This window comes from Perca flavescens, chromosome 20 (assembly GCF_004354835.1).
Source record: "Perca flavescens isolate YP-PL-M2 chromosome 20, PFLA_1.0, whole genome shotgun sequence".
Classification (NCBI taxonomy): Eukaryota; Metazoa; Chordata; class Actinopteri; order Perciformes; family Percidae; genus Perca; species Perca flavescens.
Genome location: NC_041350.1, coordinates 31337827 through 31358287, shown reverse-complemented (window position 1 = coordinate 31358287; position 20461 = coordinate 31337827). Strand labels below are relative to the sequence as shown.

The following is a 20461-nucleotide window of genomic DNA, read 5'->3' as shown; positions in this document are numbered from 1 at the left end:
CACTCAGATGCCAGTGTATTAGGACATATCTACACCCACCCACAGGCAGACACCAACCCACCCATCCACCCACCCACACCCACCCACCCAAACCCACACACACACACACAATAAAAACTCAAATACCTGTGTGATGGTAATGTTAAATAAAAAGTGAAAACTTTCTTTGCATTGACCCTGAAGCCTTTAATTAAAACCAAAAGATGGACAATTTAATTTCCTCTTTATTACAATGGACGTGGCTTCAACCACGCCAAATACAATCAAACATCAACATCTAGCAAGTGCGTAACAGATAGAAATCATATAAAACTTGAAAAAGTGACTCTTTTAAGAGGCAGAGGAAGGACAGGAGGATGGAGGAAGGATGGAGGGAGGAGTGTAGACAAAGGTGGATGTTTAGGCGCTGGCTTTTTTGGGTCTGCCTTTGGGTTTCTTGGCAAGTCCGGGTGAAGTCTGGGTGCCCATCTCCACCAGTCTGGATTTGGGGTCACCCAGTTTTCCAGTGCTGGGTACCTTCTTTGGTCTAGGAGATTTTTTGGGACTTTTCTTCACTCCATTCACTTCTGCAGGGGGAAATTCATCATGGGTAAGCACAATGATGACCTTGACCTCAGAGATATCTGATCTCAGACAAAAAAAACAAACAAAAAATACCTACCTCTTTTCTTTGTGACTCTCTTTTTCTTGATGGGTCCTCCATCAGTCTCACTCTCTTCTGCTGCATTTGCTGCTTTCTTTCTCTTGGTGGTCCTCTGGAAGGAGAAGAGGAGAAAATGAAGAGAGGGGACATCAACTTGTTGGTGACAACTGGAAGGTGGGTGAACATGTGTCCAGTGGTGTAGTCTAATGCATTGTAGTAGGTATACTGTACTGCAGTGTTTTTCAACCTTTTTTGAGCCACGGCACATTTTTTACATAAAAAAAATCCCACGGCACACAACCAACCAAAAATGTTACAAAATGACTCATTGTAGCCTAATAAGATCAGAATCTGCATTTTTCCTTTTTAAAAATGTATCCATCGCTTTTGCAGGCTTACATCGATGATCTCGGCCCTACTGCTTACATCCTGTCACTGCGGGATGCGCGCGAAAGGTGGCAGCATGGCTCCAGACTAACTTTTTTTCACTAGGAGCACAGTGGCCCCCAACTGAAAATTTTAGGGGCACAACCAGAAAATGTAGGGGCACACACCGTAAATCAACATGCTAACCAAATATTAACATTTCTACTAATTTCCACTGTATTACTAATAAATACTTTGATAATAGATGCAGAAATTACAATGTACTGTTTCAAATTCAGTGTCACTTTTGAAGATGCAACATAGAAGGTAAAATGACAGCCCCATATATATATTTTTTTTTATTATTGTATTTGTATATAATTTTTTAGCCTGTTTTATTTTCATCATGACCGTTTTTAATTACTCTTTAATGTTTCATGTAAAGGTCTTTGAATTGCCTTGTTGCTGAAAGCTGCTGTAGAAATAAAGTTGCCTTGCAACCGACGCCTGTCAGTCAGTCACCAGGGCATAGAAACCACTGCTGTGCCTGCTCGTCTCCGGGGAAGTGTAACGTCAACAGCACCGCGACCGCTTTCGCCTCACCGTTAATATCATATCGCAGGAAACGCTGTCTGTGTGAAGTTATGAAAAACTGTAACCGTACTTGAAACCACTTTATCGGCATTTCCGTGACTCACTGTGACTTCAACAAAACTGCAGAACCGACGTAGTTTGCATCGTCTGAAGCTCTGCGTGTATGCGAGTGTGTGTGTGTCAGAGCTCTGCTCTCTCTCTCAATTTTCAGAGAGGACAGATAAGCTTGCGCTTACGCGCTCTCAAGTACCGAAATTTCAATGTTTAACGTGTAAAAAAGGGGGCACATTGACTGGTCGCCAGTGATGCCACGTAACGCGTTAATTTTAACGCGTTACTCTAATCTGACCACTTTTTTCAGTAACAAGTAATCTAACGCGTTACTATTTCCAAACCAGTTATCAGATTAAAGTTACTTATCCAAGTCACTATGTGTTACTATTTTTGTCATTTTCCTTAGTAAGTAAGTTAGTTTTAGTTTTCTTCTTGCATCTCGGGGAGTGAAGTCACGTTTTCAGCATGTGGACAGGTCACGTGTACCACGCAGCGACACAAACGTAAACAACAATGGAGGAACGAGAGAGATGCGTGCTTTCTAGCTGGAAATCCAGTCACTATTTTGAGTTTGTGTCCGCTAAAGACGGCAGTATTAAGGTTGGTTGTACACTCTGTGCTGGTGGCGACAAAGTGCTATCTCGCTACAAAAACACTACGTCAAATCTGAAGAACCATTTGGAGTCGCAGCACTGCAGTCAAACTTACAGAGCAAGTCCCAGCAGGTGGTGGGAAGCAGAGCGCAGGAGGCCCCCCACCACCCAAACACAAAACCAGTAAGTGGGGGAGAGTTGAAGAAGTTGTTGGGGCAGTATGTTGTAGAGGAAATGCTGCCCTTAAACACGGTTGACTGGCTCTCTTTGGTGCCATAATAAACCAGATCCTACTACTGGCCACGCTGAGCTGCCTCACAGTAAACCGGTTGTCATGTTTATGTTGAGGCTGTGGCGGGGTTGTCGGCAGTTGCTGAATGTAACTAATAAAAGTAACTTGTCATCTAACTTTGTTACTTTTAAAATCAAGTAATCTGTAAAGTAACTAAGTTACTTTTTCAAAGTAACTGTGGCAACACTGCTGGTCCCACATGTGTGACTGGATGTAAAATTCAGTCGCACACTCAAATTTTGGTTGTAAAATGCGACCATTTGATTGCGGTCTGGAGCCCTGCTGGCAGTAATTCTATTGTCTTAAATCAACAAGGTCATTATTGCATAGTTGGGGGTCTGAGTGTCCTCCCCCAGGGAAATTGTGAGCGTCAAAGACTTAATTTCCTGCATTCTGACACTTTAATGCGTATACCTGCTAGGGCTGCTTGATTATGGAAAGAAATTATAATCACGATTATTTTGGTCAATATTCAATAAATGGATATAATGGATAGTGTCCAGGCTATAATCTGTTGTACTTCTGTGAGTCGGTTCAGCTTTACAGATATCACACATAACGTTACACAGCTAATGAACAGTTCCACACACATAACAATGTGCATCTCACATCACATGTTCACTCACTATGACCACTACTACTGGCATTACTAAACACTGGGCCAAAATATCAACAATAATGTCGCTGTCAGTGGGCTTATTTGCTAGCTAACCTTAGGGAAAATCCAGCACATAGACGGTACCTTAGAGTAACGTTACGTGAAACTTTTTTAACGTTTTTAACGTCCCTGCTCATTAACATACAGTTTAACAACAAAACTAAATGCTGAGGGAACATTACTATGTTTTTTCATGTTGGTTTTGAGCAGTATGCCTATGCACCCCCACTAAGCTGGAAAAAGTTTTAAACGGTAGCTAAGTGAATACAGCGTGTCGGGGGAATACAACGTCTATAGACAGTATACTACTTTTTTGCTCACCAAACGCTGCTGCCATCTTTACTCACCCTGAGTTTTTAAATTCCAGCGGATGATATGCACACGACTTGCCTCCCTGACTGGCTTCAGGAAGGGCGGATGTGCACGTGCGGATGTGCGCATGCGCGTGTCATTCAGAACACAAGACAAAATAAGAGTACTCTTGCAAAACAGAACATGGCTAAATAATCGTTTTTTCTCGATTATACGATTTTGGTGATCGTCGGGAGCCAAAATCGAAATCGAAATTCTAATACCTGCGTATCACGTAGACTACACCCCTGCATGTGTAGACGTTACATTCAATTTGTTACCCGTCTGTTTTTTGTATTTTATAATATTTATAATATATATAATATATTTTATTTTTGTTAATTAAGTATTAGGAGACCACTAAGGCCTATATAAAAGAGACTTCAGATACAGTATTATGGCGTTTTTCCATTACATGGTACCTGCTCGACTCGCATCGACTCGACGCACTGTGCCGTGCCGTGGGCATGGCTTGGTAGCGTTGCATTTCCCCCGACTCATTTCCTGGTTCTCCTTCTCCGTAAACAACATGAAATCAACAAGATAGTTAACTTTTCCTGCTCCAGATTTCCCACCGTGGTCAGAAAGAACAGAGGAGACACTTTGTTTCTCTCACTAGGACTCTAGAGTCACTGCTCACTCCGGAGCTAATCGCCGTCACTCTCTCACTGATCCCTCGCTCACCAGCTCCCCACACACGGTGACTCGACACACACACACCAGCGCACCAGTACAAACATCAGGCCACTTGTATGCTACGGAGAAAGCTCTGCGTGGAGCCTCCGGCAACAAAAAAACACCGCTGGCTAAACTATTTAAAAATGCTGTCTGTCGCTAGCAATGCAGTGATCAGTGACAATTCTTTCCAACCAATCAGCAGCCTGCAGGGTTTCACGTCACCTTCTCGGCTCGCCTCAGCTCGCTTGGAACCTCGACTGAGGTAGTACTAAACAAAGTACCTGTTAGCAGGTACCAGGTACTTTTTTTTGTAATGGAAAACCAAAAAAGGCGTGTAGAGTCGAGGCGAGTAGGTACCATGTAAAGGAAAAGCGCCTTTAGGGGACCACTAAGGCCTATATAAAAGAGACTTCAGATACAGTATTAGGGGACCACTAAGGCCTATATAAAAGAGACTTCAGATACAGTATTAGGGGACCACTAAGGCCTATATAAAAGAGACTTCAGATACAGTATCAGGGGACCACTAAGGTCTATATAAAAGAGACTTCAGATACAGTATTAGGGGACCACTAAGGCCTATATAAAAGAGACTTCAGATACAGTATTAGGGGACCACTAAGGTCTATATAAAAGAGACTTCAGATACAGTATTAGGGGACCACTAAGGTCTATATAAAAGAGACTTCAGATACAGTATTAGGGGACCACTAAGGTCTATATAAAGAGACTTCAGATACAGTATTAGGGACCACTAAGGTCTATATAAAAGAGACTTCAGATACAGTATTAGGGGACCACTAAGGTCTATATAAAAGAGACTTCAGATACAGTATTAGGGGACCACTAAGGTCTATATAAAAGAGACTTCAGATACAGTATTAGGGGACCACTAAGGTCTATATAAAAGAGACTTCAGATACAGTATTAGGGGACCACTAAGGTCTATATAAAGAGACTTCAGATACAGTATTAGGGGACCACTAAGGTCTATATAAAAGAGACTTCAGATACAGTATTAGGGGACCACTAAGGTCTATATAAAGAGACTTCAGATACAGTATTAGGGGACCACTAAGGTCTATATAAAAGAGACTTCAGATACAGTATTAGGGGACCACTAAGGTCTATATAAAGAGACTTCAGATACAGTATTAGAGGACCACTAAGGTCTATATAAAAGAGACTTCAGATACAGTATTAGGGGACCACTAAGGCCTATATAAAAGAGACTTCAGATACAGTATTAGGGGACCACTAAGGTCTATATAAAAGCATCCAAAGAGCACCATGTGTCATGGGACCTTTAAAATGTCCCATTATGTGCTGCACGGTTCTGATCACAGAGCATCAAACAGAAACACTTCCTCTCTTGTGCTTGTAACGGCAAAAACACACCGGCTGAGGAAGCGCTGTGAAGCAGAGCTATTTTCAGTTTGGCGCCCATCTTATCCAATCTTTTTGGTCACACCAGCTGCGATCAGGAGCAGAGCGGCCGCGCGCTGCAGCGATCGTTTCTGCGTCTCCTCTATTTCTTTCACGAGCCAGGTAGGTACAGTAAATACATACAGGAAGGCCACAATGCAGCCGCATACAAATAAAACACATTTCAAAATTAAACCCAGGTTTATGGTGATTTCGGCTGTCTTGACTTCTCAGGTGTGTCTAGAGCGAGACTCGATCAGGCACACGGAGAGAGAGAGACCGACAGAGGGACAGGCAGAGAGAGAGAGAGTGGCGCACACACACACACAGGGAGAGAGAGAGAAGGAGAGAGAGAGAGAGAGAGCGAGCTGTGTTCCTGGCGTAAAGTGCGTTTAAACAGTGGGGTCAACAAAGATCAAGGTTTCTCAGAATCACTGCTAATACAGTGCACTTTCCCAAAAACTGACTTCATTACCTCTGTCCTCTCTACAGAAATCAAGGCGACTGTGGCGTCTGCTGAGATAAGAGAAAGAAGAAGTGGCCTCCAAGAGAGTCATGCACTTAATGAAGGCAATCAACTCCTCCGTCCGTCGTCCTCGTCCTCCTCCTCCTTCCTGGTCCTCTATAATGAAGCTACACTCTCAGCCTGAACTATCACTCACACCCTGCCCCCCCTTTTCATTTTTGCCTCCATTTTGACAATTGCTACCTCATGATCACCACACGGCGCCCGCTGAGGTGAACAGATTGGAGGGATAATTACATACAATAACCAGCACCGGGGCCCGGTAACCTTTTGGCTGGCAACTCCATGTCCCCGGTGGCATCTTCCATATGCACAGAAATTGAGAGAGCAAGAGAGAGAGAGACAGAGAGAGAGAGAGTCACTGGAGATGAAGAACAAAAAGGAAGGAATCACTTCCCACTGACAGGTGCAGTTAAGAATGGGTAAGGCACTGGCAGATACTTGCCCCTATATGTAGGCCTGTAACAATTATTACATCGTTGTCTAATTGCAATTTTTTTTACATAATCGCCGTTTCTTTGTTTAGCTAAGGTCCTAAGGGGTATGACTGGTCAAGGTAATTGTTGATTTTGTTTAGATATGCCAAATTGTAATTACAAAGCGATTATTGGCTGGACTGTTGAGGTAAAGCTGTCATTGCTGCCATAGCAACTCCAAACATCCTGGGCTGTTGGCTGACAAATGTTTTGCCGCTTCAAAAACACCTCATTATCTGGGTCACTTAACAGTGATACAACCAAAAGATATATTCTGGGATTCATTCAAAACTTTAATTTGTTTGAAAAAGTGACACATAAATTAATAAATATTCTTTAAAATTTGACTGAAAGACAATTACATTGTTAATCGCAATTATTTCTGAGACAACTAATTGTACAGCAACATTTGGAATTGTTACAGCTCTACCTATATGCAGCAGTGACTAATACAGTCAACACCTTTTCAGTAGCCTAGTTAGCCAGCCATAGCTCAATACTACAGTAGCCTTCAGGGCTACATGTAGCGCTGGGCGGTACAGCCTATATTGTATATCACTGTATAGATTGAAGCACAGACAGTCACTGTATATCACGGTATATGCGTTTTTCAATATAATATATAAATTCTTCTGAAGGGGTAAAACAATGGTATGGCAACTGCATGGTGGCTAATACTGTAGCCTACTATGAACCATATTAGGAGGACATATTTTACAAAGTACAGAGTAGGGTTGGACGCGAATATTCAACAATTCTTTTGTAGGGTAGGTATTACATTCTTCAATACTGTAGAATAACAGAATCCTTAAAAATGAATGCCTTTAATTAAACCAAAAGACACGTGTTGCAGCACAGTGTTTCCATTTCAGCTCAGTGTGAGTCATTACTGCATTAGGCTGTTATTTACTGTTGTGTCACACACACACACACACACACACACACACACACACACACACACACACACACACACACACACACACACACACAGTCCTTCCCGACGCAGCCCCAACGTACCCCTAACTACATGGTCCACGCACTGATAAGCTATATAATAATCATATAATAAAATGAAGCAGAGAATTCCAGTAAAGGAGTATTATTATTACTAGCATTACTAAAGTTGTTGCTTGTTTCCGTGTGTGTGCTGACCTGGGCAGGGGGTGATACGGGTGTGGCGGGAGTGAAATTCAGCTTGCCGTCATCTTTAGCCTGGATGGCCTTCAGTCCAGCCTGCAGGATGGATCGGAACTTCTCGTATGGTGGTTTGTCTTGGTATCCCAGAGCTCTGACCTCCTCCATGAACCTCTGGATCTCATCTGCAACACAACAGAGAGAAAACAGGACACACCAGCTCATCATAAACTCAAACTACTTGCCTCTATGCCAGTATCATTGGTCCCAGAAAAGGTAGACAGGTGAGGTGTGTCCGTTACATCTTCTTGTTGCTACGGTATACCAAGGGGTGTGCTGCATTTGCCCTTGTCTTTATTTTGTTTGTACGCTGCAGATCACCTTTGTTGACCCCGTTAAGTTCGCTCTAGAAAGCCTGGTGCCCGTGAAGTGCTTTGGTCCACGTTTTGTGATGTGGGACTACATAAATTACACTGACTGGACTTCTCTCTCTTCTCCAACACACTGTCGTCACCATAATGTTCTGCTCTGGTCGCAGCATCCTGCCTAATTCGGTTTGGTGTGACTTTCCTCAGACTTGACTCACAGTCTCTAAGGCACTCACAGATGGAGTTGTAAACAACACTTTGGTTGTGCTCAGCTGAGCAGAAGGAAGGAGGTGTGACGCTTCGTGTTAGTCTCCTCTGCCTAAGCCAAACACACTGCCCGCAGGTCAAAGTGCCAACATTAAAATGACAACAAATGTCGCCATTTATAGTCCGAACTAAAAATGTTTACTGCAGCGTGTGTCATTGGACTTCTATCCTAATGAGAAGCAAATAGGTCTCCGTTTACAAGGCTATAAATAGTTGTGAATGAACACAAGTGAAAGATGTAATTCACTTAGGTAGCTAGGAATGGGCAGTATTAGTAAAGTCTTTTTTAATGATGCAAGGAACTTTATAACTATATAGCAGAGTGATATATATTGTGATACAGTACATGTTTGAGGGGTGTCTGTTTGAAGCGGCATATGGCCGCAATCAGACCAGAGTTCCTTAAAAATTCCATAGTTTTTCAAACCATATTTGCGTGCATGCGTGTTTGTGAGAGAGGTCTGAAAGCCCATCAGGACCCAGGACTGGGCTCGGGTCAGATTCATGTAACTTCTCTCCTTTCATTGTGCCATTGTTAGGGTTGTGTGATTGGACGAATATATCCGCTTCTGGCAGTTGTTTGTTTATTTCAAACCTAACCAGAGCTGGTGATTGTTGAAACAGTGGAAAGACTTACCAAGACGCATTTGGTGAAGTGTGGTTATTGTTAAGTTAAAGGCCCTGAGCAGCCACACAGGTGTTTGGAGTTAATCTGGCTGTTTAGACCTCTTCCCAGGACTGTGTGGGCGTGTCTAGACATCAGAGTCTCCTGTTAGCTTGGTTTGCACCTGTTAGGGCAGTAACAAATTACACCTTTATCATTCTTATTGGTTGAAAAGATTTGTGACCTAATAAATTCCCATCTGAGCTCTGGCCCACCATCATCCTGAGCAGGGGTCTAATCAGCCAGAATGACTAAAAGGACCTTTGTGGGTGTTCAGCGGCTTTAACAAGGTATTTAAGCTAGTCTTAGGTCGTTGAAAGAGTGAAACTTGAATTCAGAAGGTCTACGGTTGTATTTTTCTGTTCGAAAAGGAATATAGGTGTCAGAAGAACTTCCTTTCATGACATTTTGGTGTGTTTGTGCATACATTAGAGAGAGCGTGCATCAGAAAGAGCCTTAAAGTTATTGATGTCTGCCTCGGGCCGGAGCTGGGCTGAAAAATGGCATACTTTGTCGGGCTGGTGCCGGGGTAGGGCGGGAACTTTAGGCCTGTGGAGGGATCTAGCGTGCGTATGTCTGTGCGCGTGTTGACTGAGTAATGTGTGTGTGCATCTGTCTTACCTGGCTTGTCTCCTGAGGAGAAACACTTGGTCATAAATTCAGAGATGTTTTCTTGGCTCCTGTAAGGGAAAAAATACAAGCAGCATGATTTCCCCCCAAAAGTTTGAAAATTCTCAGTTTAAAACACCTTGCTGTACTTCAGTCAGGAACACTCTCGTCATAGATTTAACCATTTCTTGCAACAAATGGAAGTACAGTTATGCTTGGCGCTGAAGACTCCGCTCTACTGATGCTTCCTGGATCAGCCAAGCAGCATGCTAAGCTGAAACAGGGAGCGCCATGCTCAAAACGCACCCGTCTGCAAGAGTGGGCCATAATCAAAAAATTAAAAAACATTTTAAACTTTGAGTCATGTTTAGACTCTAAACTAGGAAGGTGGAGGCTGGGGTGGTGGAGGCGTATGACTCCCGATCCTGCATGAACTAACGCAAAGCTTAATTTAAAATATAAAAAGTCTACATTGCTTTGTATAGTAAATCATTTTCCAAATGTACAAAACTTTTGCCTGCATACATAAAGCGATATGGTGGGCGATATGGAGAAACTCAAATATCCCGATATTTTTTACCAAATACCTTGATATCGATATTGTAGGGTTGACAATTAGTGCTTCCACAAAATATGCACACAATGAGATTTTTGATAAACAATCATCAGTTATGTTGATGATGATATAATAACTATGTGGGTAAAGGCAAATAATGGAACAGCTAGAACAGTCTGGTGTGTTCAGAAAATTGCATCACTCTACTGTAATGCAGCCTTTAAAACCAGGAAAAGACAACACTTATGTCACATCAGGATATTTCGATATCCAAAATTTAAGAAGATATCTAGCCTCATATATCCATATCGATATAATATTGATATATTGCCCAGCCCTATAAAGCAGACAACCTCACGCATTCACTGAAAGACCTCTGTCAGAGATGTGTGCACAGAATGCAGGTGTGCCTCTCCCACCTGATTTTGGAGTCACGGACGTAGAGGGGGTCCTGCAGCTTGTCCTCCCAGGGCAGGCGTCCACACAGCCACTGTACCATGCAGTAGCACAGGATCTCCAGGTCGCTCCGCCTGCATGCAGCTGGAGCCAAACAACCACATCAGCTGAAGCAAACGCTGTCAGCAGCCACGTTAAGCACTGCCATTAACAGCAATACCAGCATTAAAAGAAATCCGGTTGTGAACACAATACCAATTCCAAGAATAACATGCTTCTATCTTACAACAAATCCAGTATAGGACTAGTTCCACATTTTTGGAAATGCATTTGTTTTCCGTCTTTCTTTTGAGATGGAAAGATGAATAGCAATCTCATGTTTATATGTTCCAAGCATGAAATGCAAACACTGTGTTGCAACACGGGTCTTTTGGTTTAATAAAAGGCATTCTTTTTTGAGGATTCTGTTATAACAGTATTGAAGAAAAAATATATATATTTCAATCCCAAATTTGAAAAGCGAGCCCTAGAGAGTTGTGCATTGTTGGGCAGAAAGTTCAGCTCAGACTAAGAGGCAAGAGACTAACGGGCTGGCTACATTGCATGCGTAACGTACACTTTTGCTATAATCAATGGAACTGGAGACATCGGCCAGAGAGAAGCGTAGTGGTGGGTATGCTCCGCGGATATCCGCTCGACAAGCGTAAAAACAGGAGTCTATTTATATTTTTTTTCTATATTAGAAGAAACGACTTAATGAGAGTATTGGCAGTTTTGTTTTGAGAGTTTCGGTTTTCCCTCACCTGCGTCCTCTGATAACAGCTGACAGTAGATTGACGTTTTTGCAGCGCTGTGCTCCAAAAAACTCAACAACAACAATCCCCAAAGCAAAAGCTCAGCGTCTCGCCTGTGACTCACACAATCTTACGCCGTGTGTGCGCAGCTGGTGTAGCCGGTTAAAACATACATTCCGCGGAACATACGCTCCGTTAACGGTCCGCAGACGTTAACGCGTTCAATGTAGCCAAAGCGTAAGATTTGCTTTCAAGTGTGTATTCACTTTACATGTTATTCCAATTAATACAGCAGTCGTGCATTGTTTACATTGCACAACTCTGCCAGTTCCGCCAAGGCACAAATGTGCATTTTATTCCAATGCATTACAGCACTGTGAATGGTTTATTCTTTCTTAACAAAGTAATAAAATGGCGAAATACGTTTTGGGTTCAATTTGTTCTAAACCATATCAATAATGCAGACAATTTCACAAATATCAGAAGGCACTTTTATGAACTCAGTGGGTATTTCAGTCCCCTACGTGCAATATCACATTGCATCGATACCAAATCGAATTGTGACCCAAAGCATCAAAATCGAATCATGAGTTCCTTGATAATACCCAGCATCAATTCTTTATCTTGCGGTTAAGTAGTTGGAAGCAAGTTTTATAAGATATAACCTAAATGCGAGCAGACACAGCTGCTATGTGCTACAGGAATCCGTTTCTATGTAGCAGCCAATACTGTACAACTTATTTTTTAGATTTATTTGATTAGGACACATTAATTAGCACATTAATCAACATTTCTGTAAATGCGCCAGTGTTAGCCAGTCGCCTAATTTTCAACTGTAGTCCTAGTCCTGCATGCATGTCTTTATGGTGGGAAGAAACTGGAGCACCCGGAGGAAACTCCACACAGAAAGGCCTGGGACGACCTGGGTTCGAACCCAGAACCTTCTTGCTGTGAGGTAGAAGTGCTAACCACTGAGCCACTGTGCTGCCTTAAACGAAGCCTGTCAACTCCACAGATACCTGTGGAGTTGACAGGCATGAATAATAGAGGTAATATTTTCACCACGTCACAGAAAGACATGGCAGTCTGGTTTTAAAAGCCATTTTTAGGGTTATAGAACTACCAGTAGTGTACTTATACCTACTTGCTCCTTTGTGGGCGTCGATGCTTGTGAACTCAATGGTGCCGTCGTGACATCTCTTGGGGTCTTCCTTGTACTCCTTTAGCACACTGTCGGGTGCGTACCTATATGCCAGCCCATAATCCACTAAGTAAACCTACAAAAAGACACTGATTCAGACATGCAAACAGACCTAGCTCAAATTTAACAAGTCATACATTTATACAAAAGCATGTGTAATGTTTCCAGGAATTGTACTGAAAGCATGGACAGCAGATGATTTCGCCCTTTTGGAATTTAAATTGTAATTCCACCTACACGAGCTTCATTATTATTATTTTGTTTGCATTGTGCTTATATACTACAGTTGGGTATTGGCTTTAATAAAAGAAACAGAGCAATAAGACCAAAGCTATACCCCAGTAACTCCAGGGGAAAAAACTAAAACAAATAGCACAGTTGCAAATTAAAAAAACAACCTTACCTAATAAACTCCTGAGGGGCCGATTTTTAAATTGTCATTTATAAATAGCTCTTTAATAACACCACCAATGATACATTATTAATCTTCAAATTAAATATTTTCCCCTGCCTTGTTTGCTAGGAAAAGCTCTTAGAATCTTCCTGTTTGGAACACACACACACACACACACACACACACACACACACACACACACACACACACACACACACACACACACACACACACACACACACACACACACACACACACACACACACACACACACACACACACACACACACACACACACACACACACACACACACACACACACACACACACACACACACACACACCTTTAACCTCATAGGATGCTACTGACCTGGTTGGGATCACTGTGGCTCAACATGAGGTTGGATGCCTTGATGTCAGCATGCACATACTCATGATCGTGGATGAACTCCAGAATATCCAGCTACACAAGCAAAGAAAAAGAAAAGAAATACTTTTAATATTAGTTTTGAAAAAGAGAAACTGTATTATAATCAGAATGCAACTGCCAGACCATGTCTTGAGGTGGTCATAGCCAAGTGTGAAGGATATTGGTATTACGAAAAAATATCCCAGAGACATTCTACATTATTAAAAATGAAACCGTCCTAACAACCTAGTGGCTCAATTTGCATACATAGACTCGATCAAAAATTTGGATGGTTCAACAAGGCAGGCCTGCTTGGTTCTTTCGGGGAATGATTGTAAAGATTTACAAAGAATATTTTAGGTCATTTCCTCTCTAACTGGGACGTTTTGGGACTGATTGGTGGGATTGCTTTGGAAGAGCCGATGAGATTTAACTATGTATCAGCTAATTTAAATAGCTCACATTAGGGTATTGTGTCAACAGTTAACTTCATTTAATATGGTATGAAGAGTTTTCAAATGTTAAACCAAAACAAGTTCCTTCCCAAGACTATTTAGCAGAGCCACCGTCCCTGTGTTCGGAGCTTAGCACCGCCCAAGACCATTGTGATTAGTTCAAAGAAATGCAAACAACCCAGAGCGTCTTTTTCTATCCTGGAATGGATGTGTGGTGTAGCCAGACCTTCCTCCACAGCGCTGTGGAGATAGAGCTGGCTATGTGAGACTAACCCACGCTGGACACATCAGATGAGTCAGCCAGCACAGTCTGCAGTGTAGTTCATCCACTCCACTGATAAACCAGAGAATTGTTCAGTAACTTTGACAGCCAAAGAAGCATTCTCAGAGATAGGCCTGTTTTTATTTAATATAGGCAACTGATTTTAGATATGTTTTTCATTTGCATGTGTTTTTCAACAGGGAAGGAAACCCTGTTTTTGGATTTGATGTTGATCTGTTTTGACAAAAGTGCTTGTGATATCTCACATGTGGCTTTGACTTAGAACTGAACATTTGGCCCACTTTGTAGAAAATACAGGAGATATATATTGCGCCATTAAGACGGAAAAACAAACGAGATATGAATTTTGGTCCACATCGCCCAGCCCTACTTCCAACCCCAATTAATAGTGGACAATGCAAGTGATGTGTACATATCAAAAGTTGTAGGAACATGACCTACTTTGGGGTTTTCCATATAAACGGAAGATTTTAGATCTAAAAAGAGTGTCACTCTGTATGGTGTCACTCAAAGTCAGCACATAATTATTATGAAACAGGACATCCCTGAGGCTCTTTGTCTCCAACACATTGCCTCAAAATGGCACATTCAATGACACGACATTCTTGAAATTCCATTGTTGTTTACCACTTCAATGCAATCCAGTAAAAAAACACAAAAGTGAAACTAAGCCATTTGATCATGGAATAACCAACCAGTCGAAGGCCGAGCTGCAGGACCAGTTTTCTGGGGAACCTCCTTCCACATTCTTCAAACTTCTTCTGCAGGTCTGTGCCAAGCCTGTCAATGACCATGAACCTATACCTGGAACGTACAAGGAATATTACTTTTAGTACTTCTGAAGTGTCACACAAGCCCCACTTCTAAATTTTTGGCGTAACCATGTTAAATTGAGGCCTCACGGTCAGTTTGATAGTTTATACACATTTTAGTGATTAGCTGTTTTTCTGCAGGGAAATCAGCCACAGTCTCATTTTAGTACAACCTGTAACTGACAGAGTGATACCGCTAAAATGCACTCCCATCATCTGGTGTTTAACATGTGGGAAATTACGCAAATGTTTCCGTCACAGTTCTCTCTGGTACATCGTGCCTTCTCCGTTGTGGCCCCAAGACTCTGGAACAAACTTCCCATTCACATTAGGTCCTCCTCTACTGCAGAGATCTTTAAGTCTCGTCTTAAAACACATTTTTATTCTTCGGCGTATGATTTAGTTTAGGGAAATTTGTATAGAAGTGTGTTGTTTGTACGGTGTTCATTGTCTCTATTTTTATTGTCTTCCTTTGTTTTTATAACATAATATAACTTTGTACAGCACTTTTTTCAGCCTAGGTACAGGATATATATTGTGCAATTTGTAGTAGAAACTTTTCTAGAGTAATCTTTGTGCCCATATCAGCAGCCATATTGAAGAAACTATTATTTTGCAAACTGTTTTGTAACCTACAAGATAACAAGAGATACGAGTTCTCAGTTGAATATAACTTCTCTTTTTTATTTTATTACAATGGCTAAATGCTATAATGCTAAGTGCAAATGAGTAAATAGCCTAATCCGTTGCATTTAGCATTTTCTGTACACTTTAGAATATGTAGTTTTTTGTACACTTTAGAATATATTCTTTTTTATGTTGCAGGCATTTTGTACTAGTTTTGGTTTTTTAAATAAAATCTGGAATTAAAACAGTGGGACAGTACAAGGTTCATTTACACCGGGAAAAAGCCTTCATCTGGCGTTGTTTTCGTCTTTTGTGTTATGTAAGATTAAACTTAAACTGACAAATTGTACGTTTCTCTCTGTGAGCAGCCCTGGCCAAAGACTTACCTTTTCCCATCTTTCTCGTGCAGGCCTGAGCCCCAATACCTGGGAACACCCAGACTTTTCAACTTGTTAGACTTCATCCAGCTCTGAACTGCAGGACAAGAGGCAATTCATAAGAACTTTTTCATAAGAACTTTTTCTGGCCAAAATGTCTCAAAAGTGTATAAATCTTTGAAATGCACACCATGTTAATCAAAGACAGTTTGGTTACTTGAGCTGGTGTATGTAGGTGATGGCTGTGATGCTCAAAGTAATAAGAGTATTATTCTGTGGGGGGAACCGGGCAGCGAGGCCGCAAGCTAATCTGCCGCTGGGACAAATATTTACCAACAACGTGAGATTCTGGCATGAATAAAATATGAGCCTTTGGTTCCTTAGTAATATAACAGTTAATTGTCAGGGGAGATTGACATTTGGATTGTTATTATATAAAATGCAAAGCTGTAGCCTGGGGGCCAACGGCGCTGCCACCAAAAAGCTCCCCTCCCTCTGTGCCTCAGCTACAAGATTGTCTTTTTTAATTAAGAAAGTTGGCTCTCTTTTATTTGTTTGCCCTGGTGGTGAGGGAGTATGTTGTGTTATGATCACAAGGCTAACTTTAGTTCAGCTTAGTGTCATACTTCGAGCCCTGTGTGTGTGTTTATGTGTGTGTGTGTGTTTTAGGAATGATAAGTAGGCTTACTCAGGTCAGGCTTAGCAGCTCTCATGTAAAACTTGAGCTCAGAGAACAGTGGTCCATTGTCACTGGGCTCCTGTGGACAAAACAAGCACATTTATGTCTAGATTTGATTTAACATGTGTTTCGACCAAAAATAGCACTACAAAAACAAGGGATTGTTGTTACAGGTGCAGGTAAAAAAACAAATTGCAATGTGTATGACTGCTGATGTGTCCCTGATGAGTTTGAAGTTTAATAAACATCAGTAGTTTAATTAGGGGGTGCCAGTAGGAGTTGGGTTGGGAACCTGAGGGTCGCGGTTCAAGTCCCCGTACGGACCAAAGTACGGGCAATTAGATCGAATGATGTGAACGCACTGTATACAACTACAGGTAATAGTTAGCCAGACACGGGGCCTGTTGGCTTGGTGTGTAAGAGCACGGACAGCACGGCCTGCTGTTATGGAGACATATTACACACTCAAATCGGCTTCTTTTTGGACCTCGGGGAGCCGACTGATCAGTCCGACTCCTTTTCTGCCGACGGTCGGCCATTGGGTTGGTGTGTCAGGGGCTTAAGGCTCCTGACAGATGATTACATTGAGGAATATTTCTGTATAAAATGTCTTTATTGTAATTTTTGTAAAGTTGGGGATAGATAGATAGATAGATAGATAGATAGATAGATAGATAGATAGATAGATAGATAGATAGATCCCCAAATCAGAAAAAGTCGGGACAGTATGGAAAACACAAATAAAAAAGAAAGTAGTGATTTCTAAATGTACTTTGACTTGTATTTCATTGCAGACAATGTGAACACAAAATATTTCATGTTTTGTCTGGTCAACTTAATTTCATTTGTAAATATACATCCTTTCCTGTCATTCAGACCTGCAACACATTCCAAAAAAGGTTGGGACAGGAGCAATTTAGGGCTAGTAATCAGGTAAATTGGTTAAATAATGATGTGATTTGAAACAGGTGATGTCAACAGGTGATTGTAATTATGATTTGGTACAAAAGCAGCATCCAGGAACGGTCTAGTCCTTTAGGAGCAAAGATGGGCCGAGGATCGCCAGTTTGCCAACAAATACGTGAGAAAATTATTGAAATGTTTAAAAACAATGTTCCTCAAAGAAAGATGGGAAGACATTTGCTTATTTCACCTTCAACAGTACATAACATAATTAAAAGATTCAAGGAATGTGGAGGAATGTCAGCGCGTAAAGGACAAGGGCGCAAGCCTAAGCTGAACAACCGCGATCTCTGATCCCTCAGGCGGCACTGCATCAAGAATCGTCATTCATCTATAAGCAATATCACCACATGGGCTCAGGACTACTTTGGCAAACCTTTGTCAAGTACCACAATACTTAGTTACAACCACAAATACCAGTTAAAACTGGAGGCATCTGGGATGGACCATCACACAGTGGAAACGTGTACTGTGGTCAGATGATTCAGTATTTCAGGTATTTTTTGGGAGAAATGGACGCCGTGTGCTCCGGACCAAAGAAGAAAAGGATCATCCAGACTGTTACCAGCAACAAGTCCAAAAGCCAGGGTCTGTCATGGTATGGGGTTGTGTCAGTGCCCTTGGCAAAGGTAACTTGCACTTCTGTGATGGCACCATTAATGCTGAAAAGTACATAGAGATTTTGGAGCACAATATGCTGCCTTCTAGAAGACCTCTTTTCCAGGGACGTCCATGCATATTTCAACAAGTTAATGCAAAACCACATTCTGCACACATTACAAAGTCCTGGCTGCAGAGGAAGAGGATACGGGGACTTGACTGGCCTGCCTGCAGTCCCGACCTGTCTCCAATAGAGAATGTGTGGTGCATTTTGAAGCGCAAATGAACCCCGTACTGTTGCCCACCTTAAGACTTGTTTGCAGCAAGAATGGGACAAAATTACACCTGAAACACTTCACTTGGTGTCTTCAGTCCCTAAACGTCTTTTAAGTGTTGTGAAAAGGAATGGCAACATTACAAAGTGGAAAATGCTTTACTGTTCCAAACTTTTTTTGAAATGTGTTGCAAGAACCAAAATAGAAATTTTGCTTTTTGAAAAATAAAACAATAAAAATCATGAGGAACACATTAAATGATGTGCTGTTGTATTGTCTGCAATGAAATACAAGTCAAAGTACATTTAGAAGTCACTACTTTCTTCTTTTATTTGTGTTTTCCATACTGTGTTTTCCAACTTTCTCGTGTGTGTGTGTGTGTGTGTGTGTGTGTGTGTCTATAGATATGTATATATCTATCTATACATATATATCTATACATATCTATACATATCTATCTATCTATCTATCTATCTATCTATCTATCTATCTATCTATCTATCTATCTATCTATCTATCTATATACAGTGGGGGAAATAAGTATTTGACCCCTTGCTGATTTTGCAGGTTTGCCCACTTACAAAGAATGCAAAAATCTACAATTTTAATCATATGTACATTCTAACAGTGAAAGACAGAATCCCAAAGAAAATTCCAGAAAATCACATCATATGAATTTATTAAAATTGATAACCATCTGATGAGGAAAAACAAGTATTTAACCCCCTGGACAAACAGCAAGTATTCTGGCTCCTACAAGCCAGTTAGTCTTTAAGACACAGCCCCAATCCGAACCAATTATCTACATCAAATACACCTGCCTCACCTCGTTACCTGTATAAAAGACACCTGTCAACACCCAAACAACCAGCATCCAACATCACCACCATAGGCAAGACCAAAGAGCTTTCTACGGACATCAGGGACAAGATTGTTGATCTGCACAAGGCTGGGATGGGCTACAAGAGAATCGGAAAGCAACTTGGAGAGAAAAGATCAACTGTCGGTGCAGTTATCAGGAAATGGAAGAAGCACCACACCACCGCCGACCTCCCTCGGTCTGGGCCTCCACACAAGATCTTGCCTCGTGGGGTGTCCCTGATCATGCGAACGGTGAGGAATCATCCCAAAACCACAAGGGGGGAACTGATGAATCAACTGAAGTCAGCTGGGACCACAGTTACAAAAGAAACGGTTGGTAACACACTACGCCGTCATGGATTGAAATCCTGCAGCGCACGCAAGGTCCCCCTGCTCAAGAAGAAACATGTACAGGCCCGCATGAAGTTTGCCATTCACCACCTGGACGACTCTGGAGAGGCCTGGAAGAAGGTGATGTGGTCAGATGAGACCAAACTAGAACTTTTTGGCCTCAACTCAACTCGTCGTGTTTGGAGGGCAAAGAACACCGAGTACAAACCAAATAACACCATCCCCACTGTCAAGCATGGTGGTGGCAACATCATGCTTTGGGGGTGCTTTTCAGCCAAGGGGACGGGACAACTCCATCGTATTGAGGGGAGGATGGACGGGGCCATGTATCGTGGAATTCTGGACCGACATCTCCTTCCCTCAGTGAGAGAGCTGAAGATGGGTCGAGGATGGGTGTTTCAGCACGACGACGACCCTAAGCACACCGCCAAAGCAACAAAAGAGTGGCTGAAGAAGAAGCACATCAAGGTTCTGGAGTGGCCTAGCCAGTCTCCAGACCTGAATCCGATTGAAAATCTTTGGAGGGAGCTTAAAATTCGAGTTGCCAGGCGACAACCTCGGAACCTGAATGATTTGGAGGCTGTCTGCAGGGAGAGGGGCCAACATCCCTGCCGAAATGTGCACAAACCTTGTCACCAACTATAAAAACCGTTTGACATCTGTGCTGGCCAATAATGGCTTTTCTACAAAATATTAACATGCTGTTTGTCCAGGGGGTCAAATACTTGTT

The 20461-nt window shown here is 42.0% G+C and overlaps 1 protein-coding gene across 2 annotated transcripts in view; it reads right to left on the bottom strand.

The window, feature by feature from the left end:
- Nucleotides 1–206: 206 nt before the first annotated feature.
- Nucleotides 207–20461, bottom strand: part of vrk1 (VRK serine/threonine kinase 1) — a 23928-nt gene continuing 3673 nt past the window's right edge. For both annotated transcript variants that reach the window (XM_028566716.1, XM_028566715.1), the window contains exons 4-13: nucleotides 16691–16760; nucleotides 16012–16099; nucleotides 14882–14990; nucleotides 13410–13502; nucleotides 12589–12721; nucleotides 10674–10794; nucleotides 9711–9769; nucleotides 7809–7975; nucleotides 662–755; nucleotides 207–566 (exon numbers count right to left, since the gene is read on the bottom strand). In XM_028566716.1, coding sequence (XP_028422517.1) covers nucleotides 400–566; nucleotides 662–755; nucleotides 7809–7975; nucleotides 9711–9769; nucleotides 10674–10794; nucleotides 12589–12721; nucleotides 13410–13502; nucleotides 14882–14990; nucleotides 16012–16099; nucleotides 16691–16760 — 1101 coding nt within the window. In that variant the 3' untranslated portion in view covers nucleotides 207–399. The remainder of the gene's footprint in view (nucleotides 567–661; nucleotides 756–7808; nucleotides 7976–9710; nucleotides 9770–10673; nucleotides 10795–12588; nucleotides 12722–13409; nucleotides 13503–14881; nucleotides 14991–16011; nucleotides 16100–16690; nucleotides 16761–20461) is intronic.